We start from the raw sequence: 27,638 nt of genomic DNA on the forward strand, positions 1-27,638 counted from the left end.
GTGTTGTTCCACTTTAATTTTGGGGGTGACTCCAAATCCAGGCCTCCATTGGTTAATAAATTTGATTTCCATTGATGATTTTTGTGTGATTTTGTTGTCAGCACATTCAACTTTGTACAGAACAAAGTATTCAATGAGAATATTTCATTCATTCAGATCTAGGATGTGTTATTTGAGTGTTCCCATTATTTTTTTGAGCAGTGTATTTTTCTTGTGAGATAAGATGGAGGCGGCTCTATCTATGTTTTTCTGCCTCAGATAAAATAAAGGATACTGTCTTTCGGGTAACTCAGATGTAGAGGATATCTTCTCTCTGTCTTCATCAAGATTGGGGATGTTTTCTTTCTGTTTTTCCTAAAACTGTGATATTTTTTCACTTTAAACCTTTCTTTAAACTTTCTTCAACACTCATACAACATGGAAACCAATGATATTGCTCAGGTGATGCACTGCACTACTGTAGTGCGGTGTATTATCCCTGCCTGTCAGGGTAATACTAATGGCCCCATGCACATTAGATAACTGTTAGCTGAACGATCATTCGGCTGACGGCTCTGTCTCTCGACTCACCCATATAAATAAACATTCATATAGGCGGCTGGTGATAATGTAATCAGTGACGGCCTCTGACTAAATATTTTTAAAGAGCTGTAGTAAAAAAATGAAGATATCGTCCTCATCATGAAGTAGTTATTTCTTATGTCACGTGTAGTGAATATCTCATGCAGTATTGCTAATGCTGATTCCAGTGTCGGTAACTGGGACATGAATTTCCGTTATGGAAGATACATATTCAGCTCAAGAGTCCAAGGAAGAAACTGCTTGTTATGTGTGTGGCCTAAAATATACTTTGCGGTCAATCATTTTAATCCAGGGCATTAAAAACAGACCCAAAAAAACATGTTTTTTTAATGACTGTAAATTTGTGTGGAAGAGCATTAATATGAAATTGGTCAGAATAAAAGTGGCACAACCCCTTTAAGATATGGTTATTAAGTATACACTAGTTATATATATATATATATATATATATATATATATATATATATATATATATATATGAGTTCTTTGATGTCTACAAAGTGATTTGTGGATAAAATATTTCTCACATTCTCGACATTATGGCATTTTTCACTCAAGATCTTTGATGCACAATTAGATCTGAGTTATGGTTGAAGATGTTTCCACATGCGCTACATAAAAAAAGGTTTCTTCACTCCGTGATTCCTCAGATGTTTATTAAGATGTGATTTTTGAGAATAAGATTTCCCACATTCAGAACATGAATATGGCTTCTCCCCTGTGTGAATTCTTTGATGTATAGCAAGATTTGATTTCTGGGTAAAATATTTCCCACATTCTGAACATGAATACGGCTTCACTCCTGTGTGACTTCTCTGATGCGTAACCAAAACTGATTTCCGGTTAAAAAATTTCCCACACTCAGAACATGAAAATGGCTTCTCCCCTGTGTGACCTCTCTGATGTGTTTCAAAATGTGATTTCTTGGTAAAAGATTTGCCACATTCTGAGCATGAAAATGGCTTTTCTCCTGTGTGACTTCTCTGATGCATAACCAAAACTGACTTCTGGTTAAAAAACTTCCCACATTCAGAACATGAAAATGGCTTCTCTCCTGTGTGAATTCTTTGATGCTCAACAAGATATGATTTCCGATTAAAACATTTTCCACATTCCGAACATGAAAATGGCTTTTTCACTGTGTGACTTTGCTGGTGTTTAACAAAATCTGATTCACGGTTGAAGCATTTCCCACATTCTGAACATGAATGTGGCTTCTCTGCTAAGTGAATTTGCTGATGTGTAACAAGATTGGATTCGTGGTTCAAGTATTTCCCACATTCTGAACTTGAATGTGGCTTAATTCCTATATGAGCGCTATGATTTTGTTTTACAATCTGCAATGAATCAGAAGATAGGACCAGTTGAAAAGGATCAGATGATAAGTCTTTGCTTTGAAGGGCTGAGTGTATATATGGGATAATGGAGTGCTCTTCATTTGTATTATGTGTGCTTTCATGATCACCTGCCTTGAAATCGGAAGATATTTGATGTCCTTTTGGTCTCCAAGTATAGTTATCTGCTAAGAATAAAACACAATTTTATTATTTTTGAAATATGTGACTTTGAAATTATACAGTTTTTTAATTATCAAACATAGATTTTTTTGACTTGCGTTTAATTCAGCATCCTATGTAAATACATTTATGCCTAAAGAAGACAAAAGTATTCTCGGAGTGATACCTTTATTGGCTAACCACAACAAAATAGTTATTTGCAAGATTTCAGAGCACAGAAGCTCCTTCTCAAGGCAATGAATTAATAAGACAAGAGAACAACATTTAAGAAATATTACAACAGGACATTTGTTCATGAGGAGGAGGGGGTGATACCTCCTAAAGATAAGCCAAGGAAATCAAATTAGGGATTTTGTTACAAATGGAGAGGCAGTGGGAATGTTCTCTTAGTTATCTGGAGTACATCTGTCGAAGGTGTAAATTGTATCCATGTAGTGAGTCATAAACCCAGGTGTTAAATTGAGTCCTATTGTCAAAGAATTGAACATCCTTATCAGTTTGAATTCCCAAATTCTTCTTTCTCTGTCGTCCTTAAAATTACCTTTTAGTAATAAGACTTTTAAATTTGTCATACACTGTCCAGGTCCAGAGAAGTGTTTTCCCACAGGCGTGTCAAGTCCATTTCTGATTGTGTGTCTGTGTAGATTCATCCTTGTTTGTAGTTTTTGTATGGTTTCCAAAATATAGTTGCCTCCAGAGCACCTTGTACATAGTATCATGTACACCACATTGGAGGATGTGCAAGAAAGAGATCCATGAACTTGAAGTCCTGATTTGTGTTAGGTATACAGACTGTATTTGATGGTAATATGTGGGTACATGTTTTGCATTTTTAATTGTTACATGGAAATGTGCTCATCACTGATTGTGAAGAGAGGACACTTCTGACAATGAGATTGCTTAAATTAGGGGGCTCTTTGTAGGAGAGAAGTGGTAGTTCTGGAAATATTTCTTTCAGTTTGTGGTGTTTGTGGAATATGGGTTTGAGATGTGCACCAATTTTCCTCAGGATGCTCATGTGGGGGTTGTATGTGACCACAAGAGGTACCCTTTTGTCATCCTCCCTCTGTCTGTAATCCAGGATGCTGCTTCATGGGATCCTTGTAGCTCTATGGATCTGTTTATCTATTATCAGTGGATGGTATCCTTGTTGTAGGAATGTATTCCTCAGTGATAGCAGCTGCTGTTTTATGTCTTTACTGTCTGAACAGATTCCAATTCTCCACATAGCTTGACTATAGATTATGTATTTTTTTGTGCATCTTGGATGAAAGCTGTTCCATCTAAAATATGCTGGACGTCCTGTGGGCTTATGGTAAATTGATGTTTGTATAGTGTTGTCTTTGATATATATGGTCGTGTCCAGAAAATGTATTTGGGACTTTGAGAAATTGAGGGTGAGCTTGATGGTTGGGTGGAACTTGTTGAAGTTATGGTGGAAGGTAAGCAGATCATCTTTTGAGCCTGTCCAGATTATTAGCAGATCATCAATGTAGCGGAAGTATTCTAGAGGTTTAATAGAGCAAGATGACAAAAACTCCTCCTCTAGTTTAGCCATAAATAGGTTAGCATATTGTGGGGACATTTTGCTTCCCATGGAGCTGCCCATACATTGTTGGTATTAATTTTTCCCAAAGGAAAAATAGTTGTGATGAAGCACAAACCCGATAAATTGCAGAGTTGTTTCTGTAGCAAGATTGTTTTTTTGAAGGAAATATTTGCATTCCACAATACCATCCTCATCAGGAATGGTGGAATAGAGACTCTAAATCCATGGTGGCTAGTATTATGTCCTCCGGAAGTGGGCCCAGGGCTGAAAATCTACAGAGAATATCCATGGTGACCTGGATATAGCTGAGTGTACGCCTCACCAAGGGTTTCAGAATGTTCTCCACCCAATCTGCCGGTTACCACCCTCTTTCTAGTAAATTGTTCAGTTGAGAATCATAAAGTCACCTATAGATTAAACGGTACTATGTGATGTGTGTCTGTTTCAACACCCCCCCAGACAGCCGAACTTTAGCAAAGAAGGGTGGTATGGTCATGTACAAAGAAGCCATAGCTTTAGAACTATTCTTTTTTTAAAAAAATACATTTACAGTCCACTCCTGGATTTAACTAAAAAATATGTAGAATAAAACACCAAATACTGCTGCATAAAAAGTTTAACATATATAAAAAAGTTCATCACTGGTAATTTGATTTACGAGAAACCCACGTGGGAGAGAGAGAGAGAGTGTCTCACTGAACAGAAAGCCTCAAGCAAAATAAGAAGAAACCATTCACTTCCTCCTTCATTGGTTTACAGACTGTTCAAGAAGGAGCCATTCAAAATTATTATCATCATTTTTACTACACTCATTGAAATTCATGCTTCGAAAAGAAAAAAATCCGAAAGCCTCAATCAACTACAATCAGAGGGAGGGAATAAGTAGTGGTGTGGTCATGAGTTTCTGGAAAGTCAAAATGCCTGAGAGAGGAGAAACATACCTCAATAGGGAGGGAAAACTGCTTGTACGATTTTACACCTGAACGAAAAATCCAAAAAAGAAACCAGTTTTAGGGTATGTGCACACAATGTGGTTTTAATGTGTTTCCGCTGAGGCTTTTCCAAAGTGGAAATGCATTAAAACCGCTTGTTAATAGGTCTGCCATGAATAGCAATGGTAAGCCACATGTGCTGTGCACATGATGAGGAAATTTCCGCTCCGGATTACCATTGCAGCAAAAAAAGAAGCAGGACCATTTATTGCACGATTCCGCCACGCCCACTGACTTGCATTGAATCGCAGCAAACCAGCATGTACATGTGGATTTGCTGCGTTTCAATGAAAATCCATAGGCGCAAAATCGCGCCTGAATCGCACTGCGGGTGGTACCCGAGTTGGGAGAGGAGACTATTACTCCTCTCTTCCGACCTCCGCTCTGGCTGATAACAGCTGTAATCTGCTCTTTCCAGTAAAAATAAAAAAATAAACCTGTATACTGACCTGTCCGGCAGCCCCCGGTGGCGATGTCTTCAGCCGGGCAGCCAGCGGTACACTGCTGGGAGCAGGCTAGCTCCCAACAGTGTACTTCGCTGCCAGGACCTGCGCTGACATCACCGATCACCTGATGGTCACATCAGCTGATCAGTGACGTCTGCTATCACCTGATGGTCATGCGACCATCAGCTGATCGCTGCCGGCACTGATCACGTGACTATAAGCTGATTACCGACCCCAGTGAACTCCCGCAGCAATGTACACTGACAGGGGGTGATTTTACACCCCTGTCAGTGTACATTGCTGTCTTCTACAGCAGTGACATCTGTGATGGCTGATGTCACTGCTGTAGAAGTGACCCAGATCGCCGCGGGACACTTGGCGGTACGTGGACTGCGTCATTGACAGCAGACAGGTGAGGGATATGTTTGTTTGTTTTTTTACGTTTTTATTCAGGAGATCGAGGGCATCGCGGAGGCGGGTAATAAAAAAAATTGTAGAACCGTGAGTTTTATTTAATTAAAATACTTTATTCTGGCCATGTCTTTAATTGAAAAAGCGCCAACCACTTTACTATGCGGTTACTACTGGGGGCGTCTTATAGATGCCCTCCATTACTAACCTGGGCTTCACGTCATCCGCCAATACAAGGCTGATGTGAACCCCAACCCCATTGCCCCACTGCTACAGGGCAGTGGGAAGAGCGAGGCTAAGAGCCAGATTTGGCGCATCTTATGGATGCGCCATTTCTAGGACTGCTGAGGGGTGATATTATTAGCCGCAGAGGTGGCTAGTATTCATGGCCCCTTCCCTGGCTATTAATATCAGCCCGCAGCAGCCTGTTTAGCCTTTTCTGGTTAGATTTTATAGGGGGACCCCCACGTCAATCTGTTTCTGGGGTCCCCCTGTAATCAAGCCATAAAAGCTAAACAAACAGCTGTGGGCTGATATTAATAGCCAGGGTACATTTTTGGCTAATGGCCCCTTCCTTGGCTACTAATATCAGACCTCGGCTTTCCCTATGCTGGTTATAAAAATGACTCGGGAACCCACGCCATTTTTTTTTTTTTTAATTTGCGGCTCTGTGCCAACAATCCGGACGTAGCAACGCTTTGGATGCATATTTTTTCTGCATTCAAAACGTTGCATTCTATTGAACGGAGGTAAATCCACATGTTCACTGAAACATGCGGATTTACTGCATTCAAGACATTCTAGTGGTCAAATTTCTGTTGCGCAGACTAGCGACTCCGCAAGAGAATTTGACATGCTGCGGTCCTGAAAGACGCGCCACATGTCAGTGTCCACGGGTTATTCGCAGCCTCAGATGCACGCATAGTGGACATGTGATTTCTAGAGATCCCATCCACAATTCCATAACATCTGGACGCTGCGGGTCTGACAATGTATAAACATGCAGTGTCAAACCTGCAGCGGCTCCTGACCGTGGCCACGTACCCAAACTCACCAGCAGTATTTCAATTTCAGTAGCGGACACGCTAGTCTCCGCTGCAGATTTTGACCGATTGAAGTGTCATTATATGTGGTGGATTCACATGTATCGACAACAAAAGTGGAGCATTAGAACATCGCGTTTTGTACGCAACATAAATATGTTGTGTCCAAAGTGCCGCTGAGTGCTGATCGGGGGGACGTAGCGGCTAACGAACCAGCTGTGAGATGTTAATTATGACAAGGGAAAATGTTTGCCTAATGGCACCTTCCCAGGCTAAAATTAACAGCTCACAGCAGTCGCATAAATTACATGAATAGAAATGCTAATGAAGATTGGGTGAATGGGACTAGCTCTTTTGTTTGGTGATGACAAGGTGTCAATCAGACCTTTTCATGACCAAACTTAATTAAAGTAAAGAGTTAAATAAACACACAGACACAGTGTAAACACTTTATTTGAAATACAACAGACCCATTCTTTAATCATTTAAAGTTAACCAAAATACTAACCCCAGTTCTTATGGTAATCCAAGAGCTTAAGCAATGTCCCAAATAACTTAATTTAGCTCTAGTGATGAGCGAGCATGCTTGCTACTGCTCGGTGCTCGCCGAGCATCTCACTGCTCGAGATGCTTGGCGCTCACCAAGTATTTCTGGGTTGCTCGGGCGGAAACTCGGGTCTCCTCCCTGCATGTTTGGCGCTCTTTAGAGAGCCAATGAACATGCAGGAATTGCCTGCCATGCACTGTAATGCTGTAGCCATGTTGGTTGTGGGCATTACAGTGACTGGCTGGCCGCACAGCATCATCAGGTCTATATCTGACATGGCGCCGCCATGCTCGTCACAGTCACTCCGGATCAGACAGAGTAGGGAGAGCTGCTGCTGTGTCAGGGAGAGATTTGATCGTGTATTAGGTAGTGTAGGCAGAAAAACCGTACATTACACATATCCATCTTAACAAACAGTCCTTCTGAGGACTAATCCATCTGCAGAGATATCAGGCAGGCAGGGTGTATAGGCAGGCGGTGTATATAGCAGACTGCAGTGCATATAGAACAAGTGGCTCCATTCCAATTCTGCCTTCTGCTGCTGTTAGATATTTCTATACAAAGGCCCAGGTCTCAGGGGCCAGGAATACTTTTTTTTGGATCTTAATCCTCATTATTTGCTTAAAAAGCAATCCAGAGAACACCATTTTTTCCATGCCATTTGCTTGTTGACACTGTAGAATACAGTCAGGTCCTTTCCATATTAGAGCGCTAGAAATCCAGCTATTTAAAACTGTGTTTTCTCTGTCAAACAGATCACATATACGTTGTCAGAAAATACTGCCATTTCTATTAAAAATTTCCTTTAGTGTGTCATTGAAGCAATTCACCGCAGTTTGCTGTTCAAACTACTTACTTACAGGTCAGGTATTTAAAACTCTGTTTTCTCCGTCAAACGGATCACATATAAGTTCGCTCAAAACTCAGTCATTTGTAGTGAGTGTGGAAGATACTGTCCTCCATTTAAAATGGGCAAGGCACGTGGAAAGGGACGGGGAACTGGATGTGATGGTAATGGTGCATGCAGAGGCCAAGGATAAGGGGCGTGGGCAAGCTGAAATTGTGTCACAACAAACACCCACATCTTCTCGCCTGACCTTCCTGTCCCAATTTCTAGAGGACCGCAGCACACCACTATTGAACCCAGAGCAGTGTCAAAACGTTGTTGGTTGGATAGCGGATAATGCTTCCAGCCACCTAGCCGCCACCACCACCACCCTGTCTTCCACACGGTCATGTCTCAGTAGCCATGAGTCTGGACCGCATATTCCTCACCCTGATCCTCCTTCCTCCCACCATGCCGAGTACCCAGAGAACTGATCCCACACTTGGACACTCTGAAGAGCTGTTCACTTTTCCATTTATAGATTCGGGCCTGTCGCCCGGTCCACTTGAAGCGGGACAAGAGGAGATTGCATGTAGCGATGCCCAAATATTTGAGCAGCCACGGTCACACGAAGGCGACGGTTGGAAAGTGTCACAAGAGGTGGATGATGAGTAACTGACTCAACCTGGCAGGAGGACATGCAGAGCGAGGACAGCAGCACACAGGGGGAGGGAGGCAGAGCACCCCAAAAGGGTTGAAGAATTAGTGTGGTGGCCGCAGACAGAAGGCAGGCAACCGTTCCCCGTAACACCAACACGAAGGAAGTTACCAGTACAACTGTTAGGTCTTCCCGAGTCTGGTTGTTTTTTAAAGACTGCCGATAACCCCAAAAAGGCCATTTGCACCACCTGCCAGGCCAGCATGAGCAGGGGTGGCAAAACGACCAGCCTGACTACCACCAGCATGATCAGGCACATGGCAGCAAAGCACCCGACTTTGTGGGCCGAACCCCAGGGTCCAGGAATAGTGTCTGCGGGTGGCACCATTGCTTCTTCCGCTGTTGTGCATGCAAGTCAATCCCCTGTCCATGGTGCATGCGAAGAAGCCTCCTGCCCTGCATCTGTCGTTGCGCACTCTCAAGTAGCAGCATCAGGAAGCTGTTAGAACCCTCCTGTTACTTTTTTCTATCTTGTGTTTTGTGGTCACGTGACCTATATATTCCAGCTCCGCCCTTATGGCTTTGCTGAACTTCAGTGTTGTTTGACTGTATTGCTAGCCTGGTGCTTCGGTGCCTTTCTCTGTTAGTTCGCTTGGTCCTCTTGGACCTCTAGTACATTTTGTCAGTTTGTCTTTTGTGTTCTGCAACAACTTCTGTTTAGGAAGTGTCCCATTTTTGTCCTAGTCCTTAGTACTTTTAGGGACCCCTCCCTTATTTCTATAGGTCTTCATTCAGACTAGCCAACAACGAAGTCGGGTCTGTTCACAAGGAACAGGCAGCCCGCTAAATCATAGGGATTCAGCTTAGTCTTACTGTAGGGACAGCTTTCCCCTATCTTTCCTTAGTTTTTGTTGCAGATCATAACAGTAAGTCAAGCCCAAAAAAAACTAAAAGGAAAGAAATTTGGGGATCAGTATGGTTTCCGTCCAGGAGTTGGCTCAACGCCTGCAGGGATTGTCTCTGGAGGTGGCCGAGCTTCAGCAACATGTGAGTAGCTGACCTGGAGCGCATTTTGTCGAACCCAAGTTAGGACTGCCTGATGTTTTTTATGGTAAACAGAAAGATTTTTTTTCCTTTAAAAATGCTTGTTTGTTATATTTTCGTTTGATTCCAAAATCCTCTGGGAATGAATCACAGCGCATTGGTTTTATTATCTCACTTTTGCGCAAAGAACCACAGGGTTGGGCCTTTTCTCTCCAGCCTAATGATCCGTGTTTAAGTTCTGTTGAAGATTTTTTTTCTGCTATGCGGCTATTATATGACTATCCTGATCGAATCTCATCTGCTGAATCAGAACTTAGACGTTTGAATCAGGGGTCTGATGATGTTGAAAATTATTGCACACACTTCAGGAGATGGGCTTCAGAAGTTAAGTGGAATGATTCGGCACTGAGATGTTTATTTCTTGCTGGTCTGAGTGAAAGGGTTAATGATTTGCTAACATTCCCTGCACCTGAGACTCTGCAGGAAGCTATGCAGTTAGCTGTTCGTATAGACAGGAGACTGAGGTGCAGGCTCAATGAGGTAAAGACTCCTGTAATGTCAGGTCCTAGTCCCCAGAAAATCTGCTCTGACGGTGGGGAACCGATGGAGGTTGGGGGAATGTCACTCCGCTCTCAGGAAAAAGACCGGAGATTCGCCGAGGGATTGTGTTTTTATTGTGGTAAAGGTGACCATTTGATTAAGTATTGTGAGCGTCGTTTAAGTAAAGAAAAAAAAGTTCAGTTACGCCCGTATAGCTTGTTTACGCTCTGCAGGAGTATTTCTTTCTGGGAGTACTACTCTGCAGGGAGATTTGATTGAATTTCAGGTATTTGTGGACTGTGGTTCAACACTTAATGTGATTGATAAAGGGTTTTTGGAAAACCTTAAATTGAAATCCAAACCTTTGTCATCACCTATTTCTGTGGTTGCAATTGATAACACTCCTTTGAAATGTATTACTCACAAGACTGCTGCATTTCCTCTAACTATCAATGGAGTTCACCAAGAAATTTTGGACTTGGTTGTTTTGGATAATTTACCCTCTCCAGTTGTTCTAGGATTGCCTTGGTTAAAACTGCACAATCCTTTATTGGACTGGTCTACTAATGTGATTAAGTCTTGTAGTCCGAAGTGCTATGATAAATGTTGTAATGGTTGCATTGCGACTGTGGAAAAAATGGAATTACCTGTACCTATTCAAGATTTTTGGAGGGTTTTTCCGGAGGAGGAGTCGCAAGTTTTACCTCCTCATAGGGATTATGATTGCGCCATTGAGTTTGTTCCGGGTACTACTCTTCCCAAAAGTCGCTTGTTTAATCTGACTATCCCTGAAAGAAAGGCCTTGGAGGAGCACATACAGACTAGCCTGGCTGCTGGTCACAGTAGACCTTCTAAGTCGCCTGTGGCAATTGGATTCTTCTTTGTTAAAAAAAAGGACGGCGTTTTAGGTCCATGTCTGGATTTTCGTGAAATTAATAAGATTACCGTACGCAATTCTTACCCATTACCGTTAATTCCTGACTTATTTAACCAGTTAGTGGGAGCCAAGTGGTTCTCCAAAATTGATCTCCGGGGGGCATACAATTTGTTACGTGTGAAGGAGGGTGATGAATGGAAAACTGCTTTTAACACTCCAGTAGGTTCCATTGGCAGAGTGTACGTGAAGTTTTTCAGTTATTGAGTGATAATTCACTCTTTGCTAAGCTGGAGAAATGTGAGTTTGCTGTGCAGAAAATTATTTTTTTGGGCTACATTGTCTCCAGCGAGGGCTTTGAGATGGACCCTGTGAAGGTTCAGGCTGTGCAAGAATGGCCTAGGCCTATTGGTTTGAAATCTATACAGAGATTTTTGGGTTTTGCCAATTATTACAGGAAATTCATTAAGAATTTTTCTGTAATTGTTAAACCTCTAACCAATCTCACCAGGAAAGGTGCGAATACGGTCCAGTGGACTACTGAGGGCATTGAAGCGTTTGAGTATCTCAAAGAGAGGTTCAGTTCTGCCCCTATCCTTATGCAGCCTGATGAGACCAAGCCTTTTTTGGTCGAAGTCGATGCTTCATCGGTGGGGGTCGGAGCAGTTTTGTCTCAGGAGAACAAGGGTGGAGTACATCCTTGTGCCTTCTTTTCGAAAAAATTTTCGGAAACCGAACTGACTTATGATGTTGGAAATCGGGAGTTGCTGGCTATTAAACTAGCATTTGAACATTGGCATCGTTTTTTGGAAGGCGCTAGATTTCCTATTCAGGTTTTCACAGATCATAAGAATTTGATCTATCTGGATGCTGCCAAGCGCTTGAACGCCCGTCAAGCTAGGTGGGCACTTTTTTTTTCTCGGTTTCATTTTTCTGTTACCTATATCCCTGGTACTAAGAATGTTAAAGCCGATGCTTTATCTCGCAGCTTCTCTCCTACGGTCGGTATCGAGGAGGAGGAGAGCATTTTACAGAAGGGAGTTGTGGTGGCAGCTTTGAACTCCGTTGTGGAGAATGGGATTCTGAAAGCTCAAGATGATGCTCCATCTAACACTCCCCATGGGAGGTTGTTCGTGCCTAGAGCCTTTAGGAGAGATTTGTTTGTGGAGTGTCATGAGTCTCTGTTGGCAGGTCATCCAGGAATTTCGGAGACTAAGAGACTGATCAGTCGCAGTTTTTGGTGGCCTGGATGGCAGAAGGAAGTCATCAAGTGGGTGCGTCAGTGTACTGTGTACTGTGTGCGCTAGGTCAAAGGCTTCACATACTCCTGCTGCGGGGTTGATTTGCCCTCTGGAGGTTCCTAGTGCGCCTTCGACGCATCTCACTATGGATTTTATTACTGATCTTCCTGTGTCCGAGGGTTTCACTGCCATCTGGGTGGTCGTGGACTGTTTTAGTAAGATGTGTCATTTTGTTCAATTCATTAAGTTGCCCTGCGCCAAGACACTCGCCAAGGCGTTTGTTAAGGAGATTGTCAAGCTCCATTGCGTTACCACGGATATTGTTTCTGATAGAGGACCTCAGTTTGTGGCTCGCTTTTGGCACGCTTTTTGTGACAGGTTGGGAGTCCATTTGTCATTTTCGTCTGGTTATCATCCTGAGTCTAATGAACAGACTGAAAGAAAGAACCAGGATGTAGAACAATTTTTGCGTTGCTTTGTTGCGGACAATCAAGAGGTGTGGTCTGAGTTTCTGCCTCTCGCAGAATTTGCTCTTAACAATCATACATCCTCTTCTGCTGGGTGTTCTCCTTTCTTTTGTTGTACTGGGAGACATCCGTCTTTTGGTTCGTTTTCCAAATTGGGGTCGGTGGTGCCGGAGGAGGAGAATTTTTCCGGTGATTTGGAGAGAGTTTGGACTAATGTACGTTGTAACCTTCAAGAGGCTAACAAAAAGTCCAAGAAGTATTTTGACAGGAAACGTAAAGAGGTTTTGTTTACTGTGGGTGACATGGTTTGGTTGTCCTCGAAGAACCTGCGGTTGATAATTCCCTCTAAAAAACTGGGTCCTAAGTTTGTGGGTCTATTTAAAGTGCTTCAGGTTGTTAACCAGTCTGCTGTTAGGTTGGATGTCCCTACTTCCTGGAAGATTAATCCTGTGTTTCATGTTTCCTTGTTGAAAAAGGCTGACGTACCTGATAGGGACGTCACTGTCACAGTTCCTCCTGTGGTGGAAGACGGCAAATATGAAATTTCGCGTATCTTGAATTCTAGATGGCATACAGGGAGATTACAGTATCTTGTCTTCTGTAAGACAACTCCTGGGTAAGGACGGATAATGTCTCTGCTCCTAGGCTTGTTAAAGCTTTCCACAGGAAGTTTCTGGATAGGCCTGGGCCTGGAGGATCCTCATAAAAGAGGGGGTACTGTTAGAAAAAACTAACAGGCGGGTTCTATCTTGTGTTTTGTGGTCACGTGACCATCTGCCTATATATTCCAGCTCCGCCCTTATGGCTTTGCTGGACTTCAGTGTTGTTTGACTGTATTGCTAGCCTGGAGCTTCGGTGCCTTTCTCTGTCAGTTCGCTTGGTCCTCTTGGACCTCTAGTACTTTTTGGCAATTTGTCTTTTGTGTTCTGCAACAACTTCTGATTAGGAGGTGTCCCATTTTTGTCCCAGTCCTTAGTACTTTTAGGGACCCCTCCCTTATTTCTATAGGTCTTAGTTCAGACTAGCCGAGGACGAAGGTGGGTCTGTTCACAAGGAACAGGCAGCCCGCTACATCGTAGGGATTCAGCTTAGTCTTACTGTAGGGACAGCTGTCCCCTATCTTGCCTTAGTTCTTGTTGCAGATCATAACAGAAGCACGTCCATGTCCTTGTCCCAGCGCAGCATTCAGTTGTCCCTACCCCAGTCCTTGGAAAGCAAGCGCAAATATGCAGCCAAGGCCCCACAGTCCACACTACTAAATTCTCACATTTCACGACTGCTTGCGCTCGAAATGTTGCCTTTTAGGCTTGTGGAGACGGAAGCATTCCGCAACCTGATGGCGGCGGCCATCCCTCGGTACTCTGTCCCCAGTCGCCACTATTTCTCCCAGTGTGCCGTCCACGCATTACACAAGCACGTGTCCCAAAACATTAGCCGTGCTCTCAACAACGCAGTTACCGGTAAAGTCCACCTAACCACGGACACGTGGACAAGTGCTTGTGGGCAGGGACGGTACATCTTGCTAACGGCACACTGGGTTAACATAGTGGAAGCCGGGACCCAGTCGGACCTTGGGACAGAACACGTCCTCCCGACGCCAAGGATTGCGGGCCCTAGGTCAATCAGGGTTGGCCCCATGGTCTACAGCTCCTGCACCTCATCCTCCTCCTCCTTTTCAGCCTCCATCTCCGAAATGACTACATCAGTCACAAGCTGGAAGCACTGCAGCACTGCCTCGGCCAAGCGGCAACAGGTTGTGCTGAAGCTAATATGCTTAGGTGAAAAACTACACAATGCTGAAAAGTTGTGGACAGCTCTGAAAGAGCAGGCAGATCTGTGGCTCACACCGCTGAACCTACAGCCAGGCATGGTCGTGTGTGACAATGGCCAGAACCTGGTGGCAGCTCTGAGGCGAGGTGAGCTCACACACGTACCAAGTCTGGCCCATGTGCTTAACCTCGTGGTTCAGCTGTTTCTCAAATCCTACCTGGAGCTGCCGGATCTGCTTGTTAAAGTACGCCGCATATGTGCCCATTTTAGAAAGTCAGCTACAGCTTCCGCCGCTCTTGCAGTGTTTCAGCAGCGTTTGCAGCTTCCGGCTCACAGACTGGTGTGTGATGTCCCCACGAATTGGAACTCTACACTGCAGATGTTGGGAAGGATTTGTGAGCAGAAGAGGGCAGTTGTTGAGCACCAGCATCAACAAGGCCGTCGGTATTCAGTTCAGACTCCACACATAAGACCTCAGAAGTGGACATGGATGTCAGACATATGTACCATCCTCCAAAACTTTGAGGACTCCACCAAAATGGTGAGCAGCGATGACGCCATAATTAGCGTCACCATCCCGCTTCTCTGTCGCCGGAAACGCTCTCTGCTCACAATCAAAGAGGATGCATTGCAGGTGGAGCACGATGAGATGGAGAAAGGAACCATACAGGGTGATTACACACAGCCAAGCCTCATCTCATCCCAACATGGATTGGATGACAATGAGGAAGAGGAGGAGGAGGAGGATGGAGAGGACCTAGTTTCAAGCACTATAGACGGTACTACCTGCACAGCTGTCATACCGTCTGTTCAGCGTGGATGGCCAGAGGACAGAGAGGAGGAGGAGGAGGAGAGCATGGTCAGTCATCCTCTTGGTGAGGACACGGAAGTCTTGCCTGTTAGTAGTCTAGCACGCTTGGCTGAGTTTTTGGGTGACAGTCATTACTGGTTGGTGACACTTCTAGACCCATGCTACAAGGAGAACTTTATATCTCTTATTCCTGAGGCGGACAGGTCTACAAAAATGGGGTAGTACCAGAAGGCCCTTGTTGCGGAACTATTAAGAAAATTCCCATCTGAAAATGCTAGCGGCAGAGGGCACACTTCGTTGGACAACTAAGGAGTACAGGCGAGAGAGACAACTTCAATCCAGCAGAGGCAGGGGAACAATGTCAAAGTTCTGGGAGAGTATTCTCAGATCCTCACATCGCACAGGCCCTGAGGCGCGGGGTACTCTCACAAGGAGTGCAAAGTTTGGGAAGATGCTGAGGGAGTACCTTGCCGACCGTACCAATGTCCTCTGTGATTCCTCTGTGCTTTATAATTATTGGGCATCCAAGCTGGATACGTGGAATGAACTGGCTCTCTATGCCTTGGAGGTCCTGGCCTGCCCTGCCGCAAGCGTTTTATCAGAGCGGGTTTTTAGTTCCGCTGGTGGAATTATAACTGATAAGCGCATCCGCCTGTCAACTGAAAATGCTGACAGGCTGATTCTTATAAAAATGAACAAGGGCTGGATTGGGCCAGACTTTTCAACACCACTGAATGATAGCAGCGTAACATAAACTCAAATCCAGTGTCTTTTCTTGGGAGGTGTATTCCCATGAACCTTTTCACACCCACACATGGGTATACGCTTCCTGATTTTATCTATTTGCTCTTGTCCTCCTCCTTCTCCTCATCCTCCACCACCATATCACCAGGGTAACCATGGTCCGTGATGCAACACCCACATAATTTTTTTAAAGGGTGTTTATGATACCCGTGAAAAATTTTTTTTATACAGTATGTTCATGTATACCCCCCAGGGGTAAATGTTTGTCAGCCCATACACTTAGTGCATGGGCATTACAAGTGTAGGAGGCCCGCTCCTTTCTAATGGGAACATTTTTTTTATGAGGCCCTCCTCCACGTCTCTTCCAAGGAGCATTGAAGTGCCTCCAAATTTTTGGCAGCCCTTGCAGTCACTGCATAGGCCAACACTATGGGATACTCTCTCCTTTCTAATGGGAATTTATCGTTACTGTGGCACTGCTCCATGTGTCTTTAAATTCTTAGTGGGGTTTTTCCTGAAATTTGTCAGCCGTTGGACTCACTGCATACCCTATAACTGTATAGCAGACCCTCTCCTTTCTAATGGGAACATGTCGTACCTTGTTACAGTGGCCCTGCTCCGTGTTTCTTTAAATTCTTAGTGGGTTTTTTTTCCAAATTTTGGCAACTCTTGCAGTCACAGCATGGGCATTACCACTATAGGAGACCTGCTCCTTTATAATGGGAACATTTTTTTTTACTGAGACCCTCCTCTATGTCTCTTCAAAGGGGTATTGGGTTGCGTCCAAATTTTTGTCAGCCCTTGCAGTCACTGGATACGCAATAACAGTATAGGAGACCCACTTGTTAATAATGGGAACAACAAAGCATAGCCTGCTGATGGCTCTCTAACAATAGCTAGGGCCGACTGCTGGCCTTTTAAGAATAGTAAGGGCCGTCTGATGTCCCTGTAAAAATAGGCGTTATGACTTTCAGAGTCACTCCATCATAAATAAAAAAAGGATGTGTCTGATGATGTGTCACACACCACATTGCCAGATAAGGTTGTAAAATGTTAAAATGACATTTCCCGGTGAATGCATTTGTCTTAAAAAATAACGTAAAAAAACCCAAAAAACAATAGGATCTTTCTTTAGTATAAAAAAACAGCATCACCAATTTAACCTCAATGTAATCACATTGTTCAGCTCATGCACCTCCTCCTCCATCTCCAAAATGACCACATCAGTCACAAGCTGACAGCACTGCAGCACTGCCTTGGCCAAGCGGCAACAGGCTGTGCTGAAGATAACATGCTTAATGATTAATTGACAAACCGAGCGCTGCAGAGTTGTTGAAAGCTGTAACACAGCAGCAGGCTCTCACCGCTGAACATACAGCCAGGCATGGTCGTGTGTGACAATGGGCGGAACCTGGTGACGGAGAAATGACAGCCGGGGTAGATACGATTTCCCTCTATGCCAGTCCTTTCACTGAGCTAAAGAATATTGCTATGATGAAGTACAACTCCCACTGAGAAGCTGTTTCAGATTGAAAAACATTGTCCTCGCTAAGAAAAGTGTGTGGGAAGGTTCCCGGACACTCTATGGCTGCTTTTTTACTGAGGAGGAAACACACGCAAACACGGGGAGAACATACAAAGTCCTTGTATATGTTGTCCTTGCTGGGATTTGAACCCAGGATCCCAGCGCTGCAAGGCTTCAGTGCTAACCACTGATCCAATGTGCTGCCGTTCACCCCCTAATATCTAACAGGCTGGAGAAACTTGCACCTACTGCCACACTATCTTCAGCTCCTTTGTGAGAAAATGTATTTGGGCAGCCACTCAGTCTACCAAATAAAATTCCTGAGAAGGAAATTGGGGATGGCCTCGCTATTGGTACTGTGGGCAGTGCTAATACCATGGCGTCGTACCATAGTTTGCTGGAAATATTCCAGGCTGGAAGGAGGCAAGCAAATTCCCACAGAATAGTACCAGCAGTATTGTTCAGGCCACATTTCAAGTGCAAGCAGCTTTAGAGGACTTCCTGGGAGAAATGACACGCAGGGTAGATACGGTTTCCCTCTATGCCAGTCCTTTCACCGAGCTAAATACAACTCTCAGCAAAAAAAGTTGTGGACTGGCTCCGTACCGTCACTGGCCACATTCACCTGTCCACGTGTTTGTGGTTAGGTGGTCCTTCCCAGTAAGTGCACTGGGGAGGGCTCGGGTAATGTTGTGGGCCCCGTGCTTGTGGAAGGCGGAGGTGATACCGGGAAATATAGTGGCGGCTGGGGACCGATTATGGACACCCGGCCGCCGTCGACATGAGGTTGTGAAAAGCTTCTGCCTCCACGAGCTTAAAAGGCCATATTTCAAGTGCAAAGAGCTGCCCAGAAATCTGGCAGTTTAGTGTTGCGGCCAGTGGGTGGGTGGCTGGCTGACGGCATACTTGCACTTGCATTCCAAGTAACAAAACTAAGCAGATGGTGGCATCTATCATCATCATGGCCTCACCTCGGCACTATGAACTCTTCTGAAGGAGAAGCCAGGGCCCGCCGGAGGAGTCTCTGGTTCTCTGGTGGGCCCGTCCAACCCTGCCGAAAAGCAGCCCTGGCTAAGAAAAGTGTGGGGGAAGGTTCCTGGACACTCTATGGCTGCTTTTTTAATGTGGATCGGCCATGCTTATGCATGTTATTTCTCAAAATGCATTACAGATCAGGCCATTGTCCAACTTTGTATTCAAGAAATTAAATGTGCAAAGAAAGATGTGTGTGTGTCAAAGCACCACCGACAAGTGCGAGTTGATGTTGGACGGGCTGCCATTGCTTCTGCAACAAGCTCAATTACAGGACTTCCTGGGAGAAATGACACGCAGGGTAGATACGGTTTCCCTCTATGCCAGTCCTTTCACTGAGCTAAATACAGCTCTTAGCAAAAAAAGTTGTGGACTGGCTCCGTACCGTCCCTGGCCACATTCACCTGTTCACGTGTTTGTGGTTAGGCGGTCCTTCCCAGTAAGTGCACTGGCGAGGGCATGGGTAATATTGTGGGATCCGTGTGGAAGGCGGAGGCGATACCGGAAAATATAGTGGCGGCTGGGGACAGAGTATGGACACCTGGCCGCCGCGAGCATGAGGTTGTGAAAAGCTTAAGCCTCCACAAGCCTAAAAGGCCACAATTCAAGTGCAAGCAGCTGTCAAAAATTTGGCAGTATAGTATTGCAGCCTGTGGGTGGCTGGCTGCATACTTGCGCTTGCATTCTAAGGAATGTGGTAGGGACAACTGAACGCTGCAGTGGCACGTGGACGGTGATTGCAGACTTGCAACAACAACAGGTGCATGGCGGGAGGCATCTTCGCATGCGCGAAGGATCACTTATGATGGGCACACTTTTAGGCAGTGACCTGGGAGTCAGAAATGCTTCCAGAGGTCTTCCCCATGCTGTTCCCATGTCTTTTCAGCACTGTATGCATGTGTCTGATGATGTGTCACACACCACATGGCCAGATAAGGTTGTAAAATGTTAAAATGACATTTCCTGGTGAATGCATTTGTCTTGGTTGAAAGCAATTCAAAAGTGCAAAAACGCATCAAAAACGCTACGTATGAACATAGCCCAAGTTGTGGAGGAGTATTTTTGTTTTTGGTTATTTATTTTGCCTTATATACAAGTCATTACCCTGGAAAGGATGTTCCTTAACATATTTCCCAGGAAAATCCATTTTGGTTTTGTTTTTGTATGTTTTATTGTGAGTCCGTAAAAGTGGCGTAATACTCTGACCATGTTGCTGACAGCAGTGACCTGGGAGTCAGAGATGCTTCCAGGGGTCTTCCCCATGCTGTTTCCATGTCATTTGAGCACTGTTCCCATCGATTTGGGCAATTTTTAGGTCCTCTGCAGACCGCCGGGGGAAGCCGCCTGAAAAATGCTCGAGTTTCCCATAGATTTACATTGGGCTCGTTGCTCGGGTCGAGCACCCGAGTATTCCAATTTGCTCGACCCGAGCAACGAGTACTCGAGCATTTTAGTGCTCGCTCATCACTATTTAGCTCCAAAAATCATTCATTGATGTATAAAAACGCTTCAAAAAATGCATGTAAAAACGTGTCAAAAACGCATGTAAATCCACATGCGTTTTTTCTGCCAGGGAAAGGCAAAAACGCTCAGGAAATTTATGCTTCAAATCTGCATCGTGCGCACATAGCATTAGGCCGGTTTCACACATCCGTATATTTCCGGTACTGGATATATCTGTGTCCCGTGTGTGTTTTAGGTGTTGCATCCATGTGCGGCCCCCGCATCACACGTATCAGCGCCTGGGAATCAGCGATACAGGTAGCACTGTTCCCAAGCGCCGGGTGCTGAACACTGCACTCATCATGGTTCCCTGCTGGTGCTGTGTTCAGCACCAGCAGGGACAATGATGAGGGTAGTGGTAGTCTGCTCCCACAGTGTCCCTGTGTAAAAATAAAATCCTTATACTCACCTGTGCGGGGATGTCCCCTGCTGTAATCCATGCGACCGCTGACACAGAGGAGCCGGGGGGAATGAGCAGCTCCAGCGAGCGGTCCCCGAAGCTGAGCTCAGGAGCTGTGTCCTGTCACTCACTAAGTGCAGCTCAGGAGCTGCTCATTCTCCCGATCTCCTCAGCGTCAGCGGTCAGAGGATTATAGCAGGGGATATCTACGGACAGTTGAGTATATGAATTTTATTCTTATTTTTAGACAGGGACATTGCGGGAATAGGCGCCGGTACGTGTCACACGGATGACACGCGGATGTCATCTGTGTGTTACGTTTTGCGGACTGTATATCCATAAAAAAACAGACATATCAGCCTGTGGAGCACACGGACACATGGTCCGTGAAAACACACTGACATGTGAACAAACCCATTGATTTTAATGGGTCTGTGTGTGTTAGTGTCTCCGGTACATGTGGAAACTGTCACCAATCGTATCGGAGATACTGACGTGTGTAAAAGCCCTTATGGGTAGTGCTTAAGGAAAATAGTGGGTGAAAACTTTAGAGATTATCCAATTAAGACAATAATCCAAAGCGCTGATGAAAAAGTGCCTTCGTTGTCACTGGATGCAATTTACCATCAGATCAATAATCCATCTAAAAAGTCATACTCACTTGACTTTTTTCATTTTGAGGAGAAGATCTATATTTATAGACGTTCACTATGTACAGTATATGCTTTATCTTCTGCGATTGGGAATAAACATAAGGAGAGCAGGCTAATTCTCAACAAAGATGACAAAGGAAGTACAGTTATGGTCATGTGCTTTTTTAGTGAGTTTTGTCACCTAGCTTTAATTTAATGGTTAAGAATTAGTTATGACACAGCATTATATATAATATATTCAGGTGCATCTCACTAAATTAGAATATCATCAAAAAGTTAATTTATTTCAGTTTTTCAATACAAAAAGTGAAATTCATATATTATATAGAGTCATTACACACAGAGTGATCTATTTCAAGTGTTTATTTCTGTTAATGTTGATGATTATGGCTTACAGCCAATGGAAACACAAAAGTCATTATCTCAGTAAATTAGAATTCTTTATAACAACCGCTTGAAAAATGATTTTAAGATCCGAAATGTTGGCCTACTGAAATGTATGTTCAGTAAATGCACTCAATACTTGGTCGGGGCTCCTTTTGCATCAATTACTGCATCAATGTATACGGCGTGGCATGGAGGCGATCAGCCTGTGGCACTGCTGAGGTGTTATGGAAGCCCAGGTTGCTTTGATAGCAGCCTTCAGCTCGTCTGCATTGTTGGGTCTGGTGTGTCTCATCTTCCACTTGACAATACCTCATAGATTCTCTATAGGGTTAAGGTCAGGCGAGTTTTCTGGCCAATCAAGCACAGTGACACTGTTGTTTTTAAACCAGGTATTGGTACTTTTTCAGTGTGGACAGGTGCCAAGTCCTGCTGAAGAATGAAATGTCCATCTCCAAAAAGCTTGTTGGTAGAGGGAAGCATGAAATCCTCTAAAATTTCCTGGTAGACGGCTGCGCTGACTTTGGTCTTGATAAAACACAGTGGACCTACACCAGCAGATGACATGGCTCCCCAAACCATCACTGATTGTGGAAACTTCACACTAGACCTCAAGCAGTTTGGATTGTGGCCTCTCCACTCTTCCTCCAGACTCTGGCACCTTGATTTCCAAATGAAAATTGGAACTCTGGGAACTTGTGGAGTGTGTCAATGACTGCCTTCTGGACATCTGTCAAGTCAGCACTCTTCCCCATGATTGTGGAGCCTACTGAAACAGACTAAGGGACCTTTTTAAATGTTTAGGAAGCCTTTGCAGGTGTTTTTTGTTAATTATTATAATTTATTGAGATAACGACTTTTGTGTTTTCATTGGCTGTAAGCCATAATCATCAACATTAACAGAAATAAACACTTGAAATAGATCACTCTGTTTGTAATGACTCTATCTACAGTATATATATATATATATATATATATATATATATATATATATATATATATATATATATATATATATATATATATATATATATATATATATATATATATATATATATATATATATATTCGTCTAATTCTATCTGTTATGAAAATCCCGCGTCGCTGATTGGTCGCGGGCGGCTGGCGCGACCAATCAGTGACAGGCGCAGTCCGGCCGCAAATTGGCACGGGACTTGAACCACGCTTCGCTGACTGGTCGCAGCTGGCAGGCCGCGACCAATCAGCGATATTGGTGCGGCTACTTTAAATTAACCCCCCAATGTATCCCCCCGGGGCCCCTAATGAATTTAGTAAATACCTCATGTTGCCAATACTGCCTGTGCGCGGCGCTATCGCTGACCGCGCACAGGCAGCATGTAACCCCTGGCTGCAGCCGGCTCTTGCTTCCGCTAACGTCACGAGTATTTGCGGCTGCAGCCAGGGGTCTCCTGTTCCGCGTACCACAGTACTCACTGTGAGGGACGGGTTGTCGGCGGGGTTATCCCCCATCGCGTCACACCCGTCATTCACCGCGCGCCCTGAGAGACGTGACGTGAGTGTGACGCGATGGGGGATTAGGGGCCCCGGGGGGATACATGGGGGGGTTAATTTAAAGTAGTGGACAACCCCTTAACACCCCGCTTCACTGATTAGTCGCGGCCGGCTGCGACCAATCAGAGATATTGGCGCGGAACTTAACCCCCAGTCACAGCGCGATGTAGTTCACTCACGTTTACTGGACACCTTCTGTCAGTCACAGCGCACTGAACAGATACTTCTTTACTGTAGGCTATCACGATTTACGCTTCCTGTCTTCCAATGGGTCGTAAGCGAAAATACGCCAATGAGGATGACAGAATAAACTACGTACATATTTTAGAATACCCAATGCGTTAGAATCGAGCCACCATCTAGAACAGGGGTCCTCAAACTACGGCCCGGGGGCCACATGCGGCCCGCAGAAGATTTTTATCCGGCCTGCCGGGCTGTGGGCGGAGGAGAGCGGTGTCATCGCCCGCTCCCTCCCGCTTGCTCAGGGCCCCGGCAGCCGGATACTTGCCTCTCCCCGTGCCTCCGCAGATCCGCTGTCTTCCTGCTGTGAGCTCCCTGTGACGTCTCAGGTCAGAGGGTGCGGTGACGTCTTTCCACCACGCCCTCCCCTGAGCCATCACAGGCAGTGCAGAGCGGGAAGACGCCGGCGACGCTGGAGTCCGGACCCGAGCAGCGGCAGCAGGTGAGAAGTGAGGTGAGTATTTTTTTAATATATGGAGGCATGGGGCATAATATTAGGGGTGACATCCCGCATGGGGCATAATATGGGGGGGGAGGGTGACATCCTGCATGGGGCATTATATGGGGGAATGACATGCTGCATGGGGCATTAAAAAGAGAGGGGGGTGATATCCTGCATGGTGCATTATAACGACAAGGGAGTGATATCCTGCATGGTGCATTATAACGACAAGGGAGTGATATCCTGCATGAAGCATTATATGGGGGGTGACATCCTGAATGGGGCATTATAACGACAGGGGAGTGATATCCTGCATGGGGCATTATATGGGGGGGGGGTGACATCCTGAATGGGGCATTATATGGGGGGGGGTGACATGCTGCATGGGGCATTATATGGGGGGGGGTGACATCCAGCATGGGGCATTATATGGGGGGGTGACATCCAGCATGGGGCATTATAAGGGGGGGGGGTGACATCCTGAATGGGGCATTATAAAGACAGGGGAGTGATATCCTGCATGGGGCATTATATGGGGGGTGACATCTAGCATGGGGCATTATATGGGGGGTGAGATCATGCATGGGGCATTATATGGGGGATGACACCCTTCATGGGGCATTATATGGGGGATGACACCCGGCATGGGGCATTATATGGGGGATGACACCCGGCATGGGGCATTATATGGGGGGATGACACCCGGCATGGGGCATTATGAAGACAGGGGAGTGATATTTTGCATGGGGCATTATATGATGGGAGAAAGGGACATCCTGCATAGGGCATTATATGGGCGGTGACATCCTGCATGGGGCATTATAAAGGGGGAACAGCCTGCATAGGGCATTATAAGGGGGAAACAGCCTGCTTATTGAGGACCTATGCTGCCTATTGGGGACATTTACCTCCCCACTGAGGACCTATGCTGCCTATTGGGGACATTTACCTCCCCATTGAGGACCTATGCTGCCTATTGGGGACATTTACCTGCCTATTGGGGACATTTACCTGCCCATTGAGGACCTATGCTGCCTATTGGGGACATTTACCTGCCTATTAGGGACCTATGCTGCCTATTGGGGACCTATTCTGCCTATTGGGGACATTTACCTGCCTATTGGGGACCTATGCTGCCTATTGGGTACAGTTATCTACCTATTGAAATACTGGTTGATTTAACTTTACTTGTTCTTCATTTTAAATATTGCATTTGTTCCTGTATTGTTTTATTACTTCAAAATAAGATATGTGCAGTGTGCATAGGAATTTGTTCATACTTTTTTTTAAAAAAAAAAATTATATTCCGGCCCTCCAATGGTCTGAGGGACAGTGAACTGGCCCCCTGTTTAAAAAGTTGAGGACCCCTGATCTATATATGAGTTTCACTTTTTGTATTGAAGAACTGAAATACATTAACTTTTTGTTGATATTCTAATTTAGTGAGATTCACCTGTATATATTATACACATACAAGAGAATAATCGGTGACTTTAAATAGTTACTACTCACCAGGGCGGTTATCTGTAGGACTCTCCTCTTTACACCGCTCATCACCCCTCACATATGTCTCTGTAGTATTAATATGGATCAGATCTGCACCCTGAAATAAATATTGTAAAAGTCACAGACAGATGGAGAAGTCACATCTATGATCAGCTCTAATCCTGCCATCTCCACTGTTCTCATTACACAAGTATAAATCATATAATACTGGTGGATAAAACAAGACTGAGCACAAGACCTTCACAGCCGTTTACACATCATAGGGGGGATCTCATGACACCTTCTCTCCATCTACCTGATGATCCTGAGGAACATTGGGATCTTCTTGTTTACAGTCCTGAGGAAGAAGAGGATGGGGACATCTCTCTGGTGTTGTCCTCTTACTGGTTGGAACTGAAGGAAACACACACAGGGACTGAATTCATTCTTTACATACAGATAATTATATGCCGTGTGTATTTACTCCTGTCTATTACCTGGTGATGTGAGGGGCTGGGGGTCCTCCATCATGACGTCCTCGTACAGATCTTTGTGTCCTTCTAAATACTCCCACTCCTCCATGGAGAAATAGACAGCGACATCCTGACACCTTATAGGAACCTGACACATACAATGATAACGTCATCCCCTCGATCCCTTCATAGCATTACTGTATAATGTCCCAGCATTCCCAGCAGTGTCACCTCTCCAGTCAGCAGCTCAATCATCTTGTAGGTGAGTTCTAGGATCTTCTGGGCATTGATGTCCTCATGTATCAGGGGGTGAGGTGGAGGTCCTGTGATTGAGCTTAGGGGTCTTTCCCATCCCTCAGACACAGGGTCCTGACAGCGGTCACTAGAGGTTTTCTTCACTACTGTGTAATCCTGGTTATGGAGAGACACATTAATAAATCCCACTACAGACATTTCCAGAGTCCTCACCTCTCCAGTTCTGTCCATCTGTTATTCTCATAGATAAGAATGATGTAATGTGACGTCATCAGAATCTCTCACCTCTCCAGTAAGCCGGAAGAGAATCTCTAGGGTGAGGTGTAATATCCTCTCAGCCATCTTGTCTTTGTCCATATCCATCCTTGAAAGGAAATTCTCAGATACAGAAGAAATTCATGGAAAGCATTCAATATTATAAGGACCTGATTGGTAAGAAAATCAGGCGAAAGGTAAAATTACTCTCATACGGAACCTAAATTGGTATCAATGAAAATGTCAGTTCATCATGCAAAAAAAAGCCCTGACACAACTCATCGACTGAGACACTTAAAGGGGTATTCCCATCTCCAAGATCCTATCCCAATACGCAGTAGGTGTAATAATAATAATATTAGCAAATATCTCCAATTAGAAATGTAATACATTTATTCTGATTCACTGTCTTTTTCCTCATGTGCAGGCATTGCAGGACCTTAGGTATCCATGGTTATGACCACTGATATAGTCACAGTTAGTTAGTTGCTAGTGGTCGTAACCATAGATACCTAAGGTCCTGCAATGTCCTGCACATGAGGAAAGAGACATAGCGAATAAGAAAAATTATACTACATTTCTAATTGAAGGTATTTGCTAATATAATTATTATATCACCTACTACATATTGGGATAGGATCTTGGAGATGGGAATACCCCTTTAATTTTTTTCACATCAGTATAAGCACAAACACAAACATTTAGAATAGTTCCTTAAACCGCATGTCCAAAAAATAAAACAAAAATGTGTCTGGTCAGGAATGGGGTAAAGTGGCATGGAAATCGTAAATGATTAATGAAGACCCCCCAGATAATGGGGAATCCCCACATACCTCCACCTGCAGAGCCGCCACCACATATATGGCTGTTCTGTGCGCACAGGACCTGTGATGAGGTCACAGGAGGGGAGGAGTCAGGGGTCACATGATCAGGGGCCTCAGTGGATGCAGGACTCTGCTGTGCTGGTTGTCATGGTGCTGGATGAGGGGAAGTTTATGTGTGGGGTCAGGAGGGGTTTACAGTGTGGATGTAGCAGAGCCATGTGTGTACGAGGCGTGCGGAGCAGAGCCGCGTGTGTACGAGGCGTACGGAGCAGAGCCGCGTGTGTACGAGGGGTACGGAGCGGAGCCGCGTGTGTACGAGGGGTACGGAGCGGAGCAGCGTGTACGAGGTGTACGGAGCGGAGCCGGGCGTGTACGAGGTGTACGGAGCGGAGCCGCGCGTGTACGAGGGGTACGGAGCGGAGCCGCGCGTGTACGAGGGGTACGGAGCGGAGCCGCGCGTGTACGAGGGGTACGGAGCGGAGCCGCGCGTGTACGAGGGGTACGGAGCGGAGCCGGGCGTGTACGAGGGGTACGGAGCGGAGCCGCGCGTGTACGAGGTGTACGGAGCGGAG

At 45.0% G+C, this 27,638-nt stretch overlaps 1 protein-coding gene across 1 annotated transcript; it reads right to left on the reverse strand.

Moving 5' to 3' along the window:
- Positions 1-112: 112 nt before the first annotated feature.
- Positions 113-27,140, reverse strand: LOC141270565 (uncharacterized). The gene is made up of 7 exons (XM_073680638.1): positions 27,076-27,140; positions 26,273-26,412; positions 25,964-26,143; positions 25,757-25,880; positions 25,576-25,673; positions 25,287-25,377; positions 113-2,104 (listed from the first exon to the last, which is right to left on the reverse strand). The coding sequence occupies exons 2-7, from the start codon at positions 26,348-26,350 to the stop codon at positions 1,194-1,196; spliced, it is 1,482 nt and encodes a 493-aa protein (XP_073536739.1). The 5' UTR covers positions 26,351-26,412; positions 27,076-27,140; the 3' UTR covers positions 113-1,193.
- Between the last annotated feature and the right edge of the window lie 498 nt (positions 27,141-27,638).

The sequence above is a fragment of the Phyllobates terribilis genome, unplaced genomic scaffold, assembly GCF_046119375.1.
Source record: "Phyllobates terribilis strain yellow unplaced genomic scaffold, ASM4611937v1 Scaffold_5__5_contigs__length_657084704, whole genome shotgun sequence".
NCBI classification, from domain to species: domain Eukaryota; kingdom Metazoa; phylum Chordata; class Amphibia; order Anura; family Dendrobatidae; genus Phyllobates; species Phyllobates terribilis.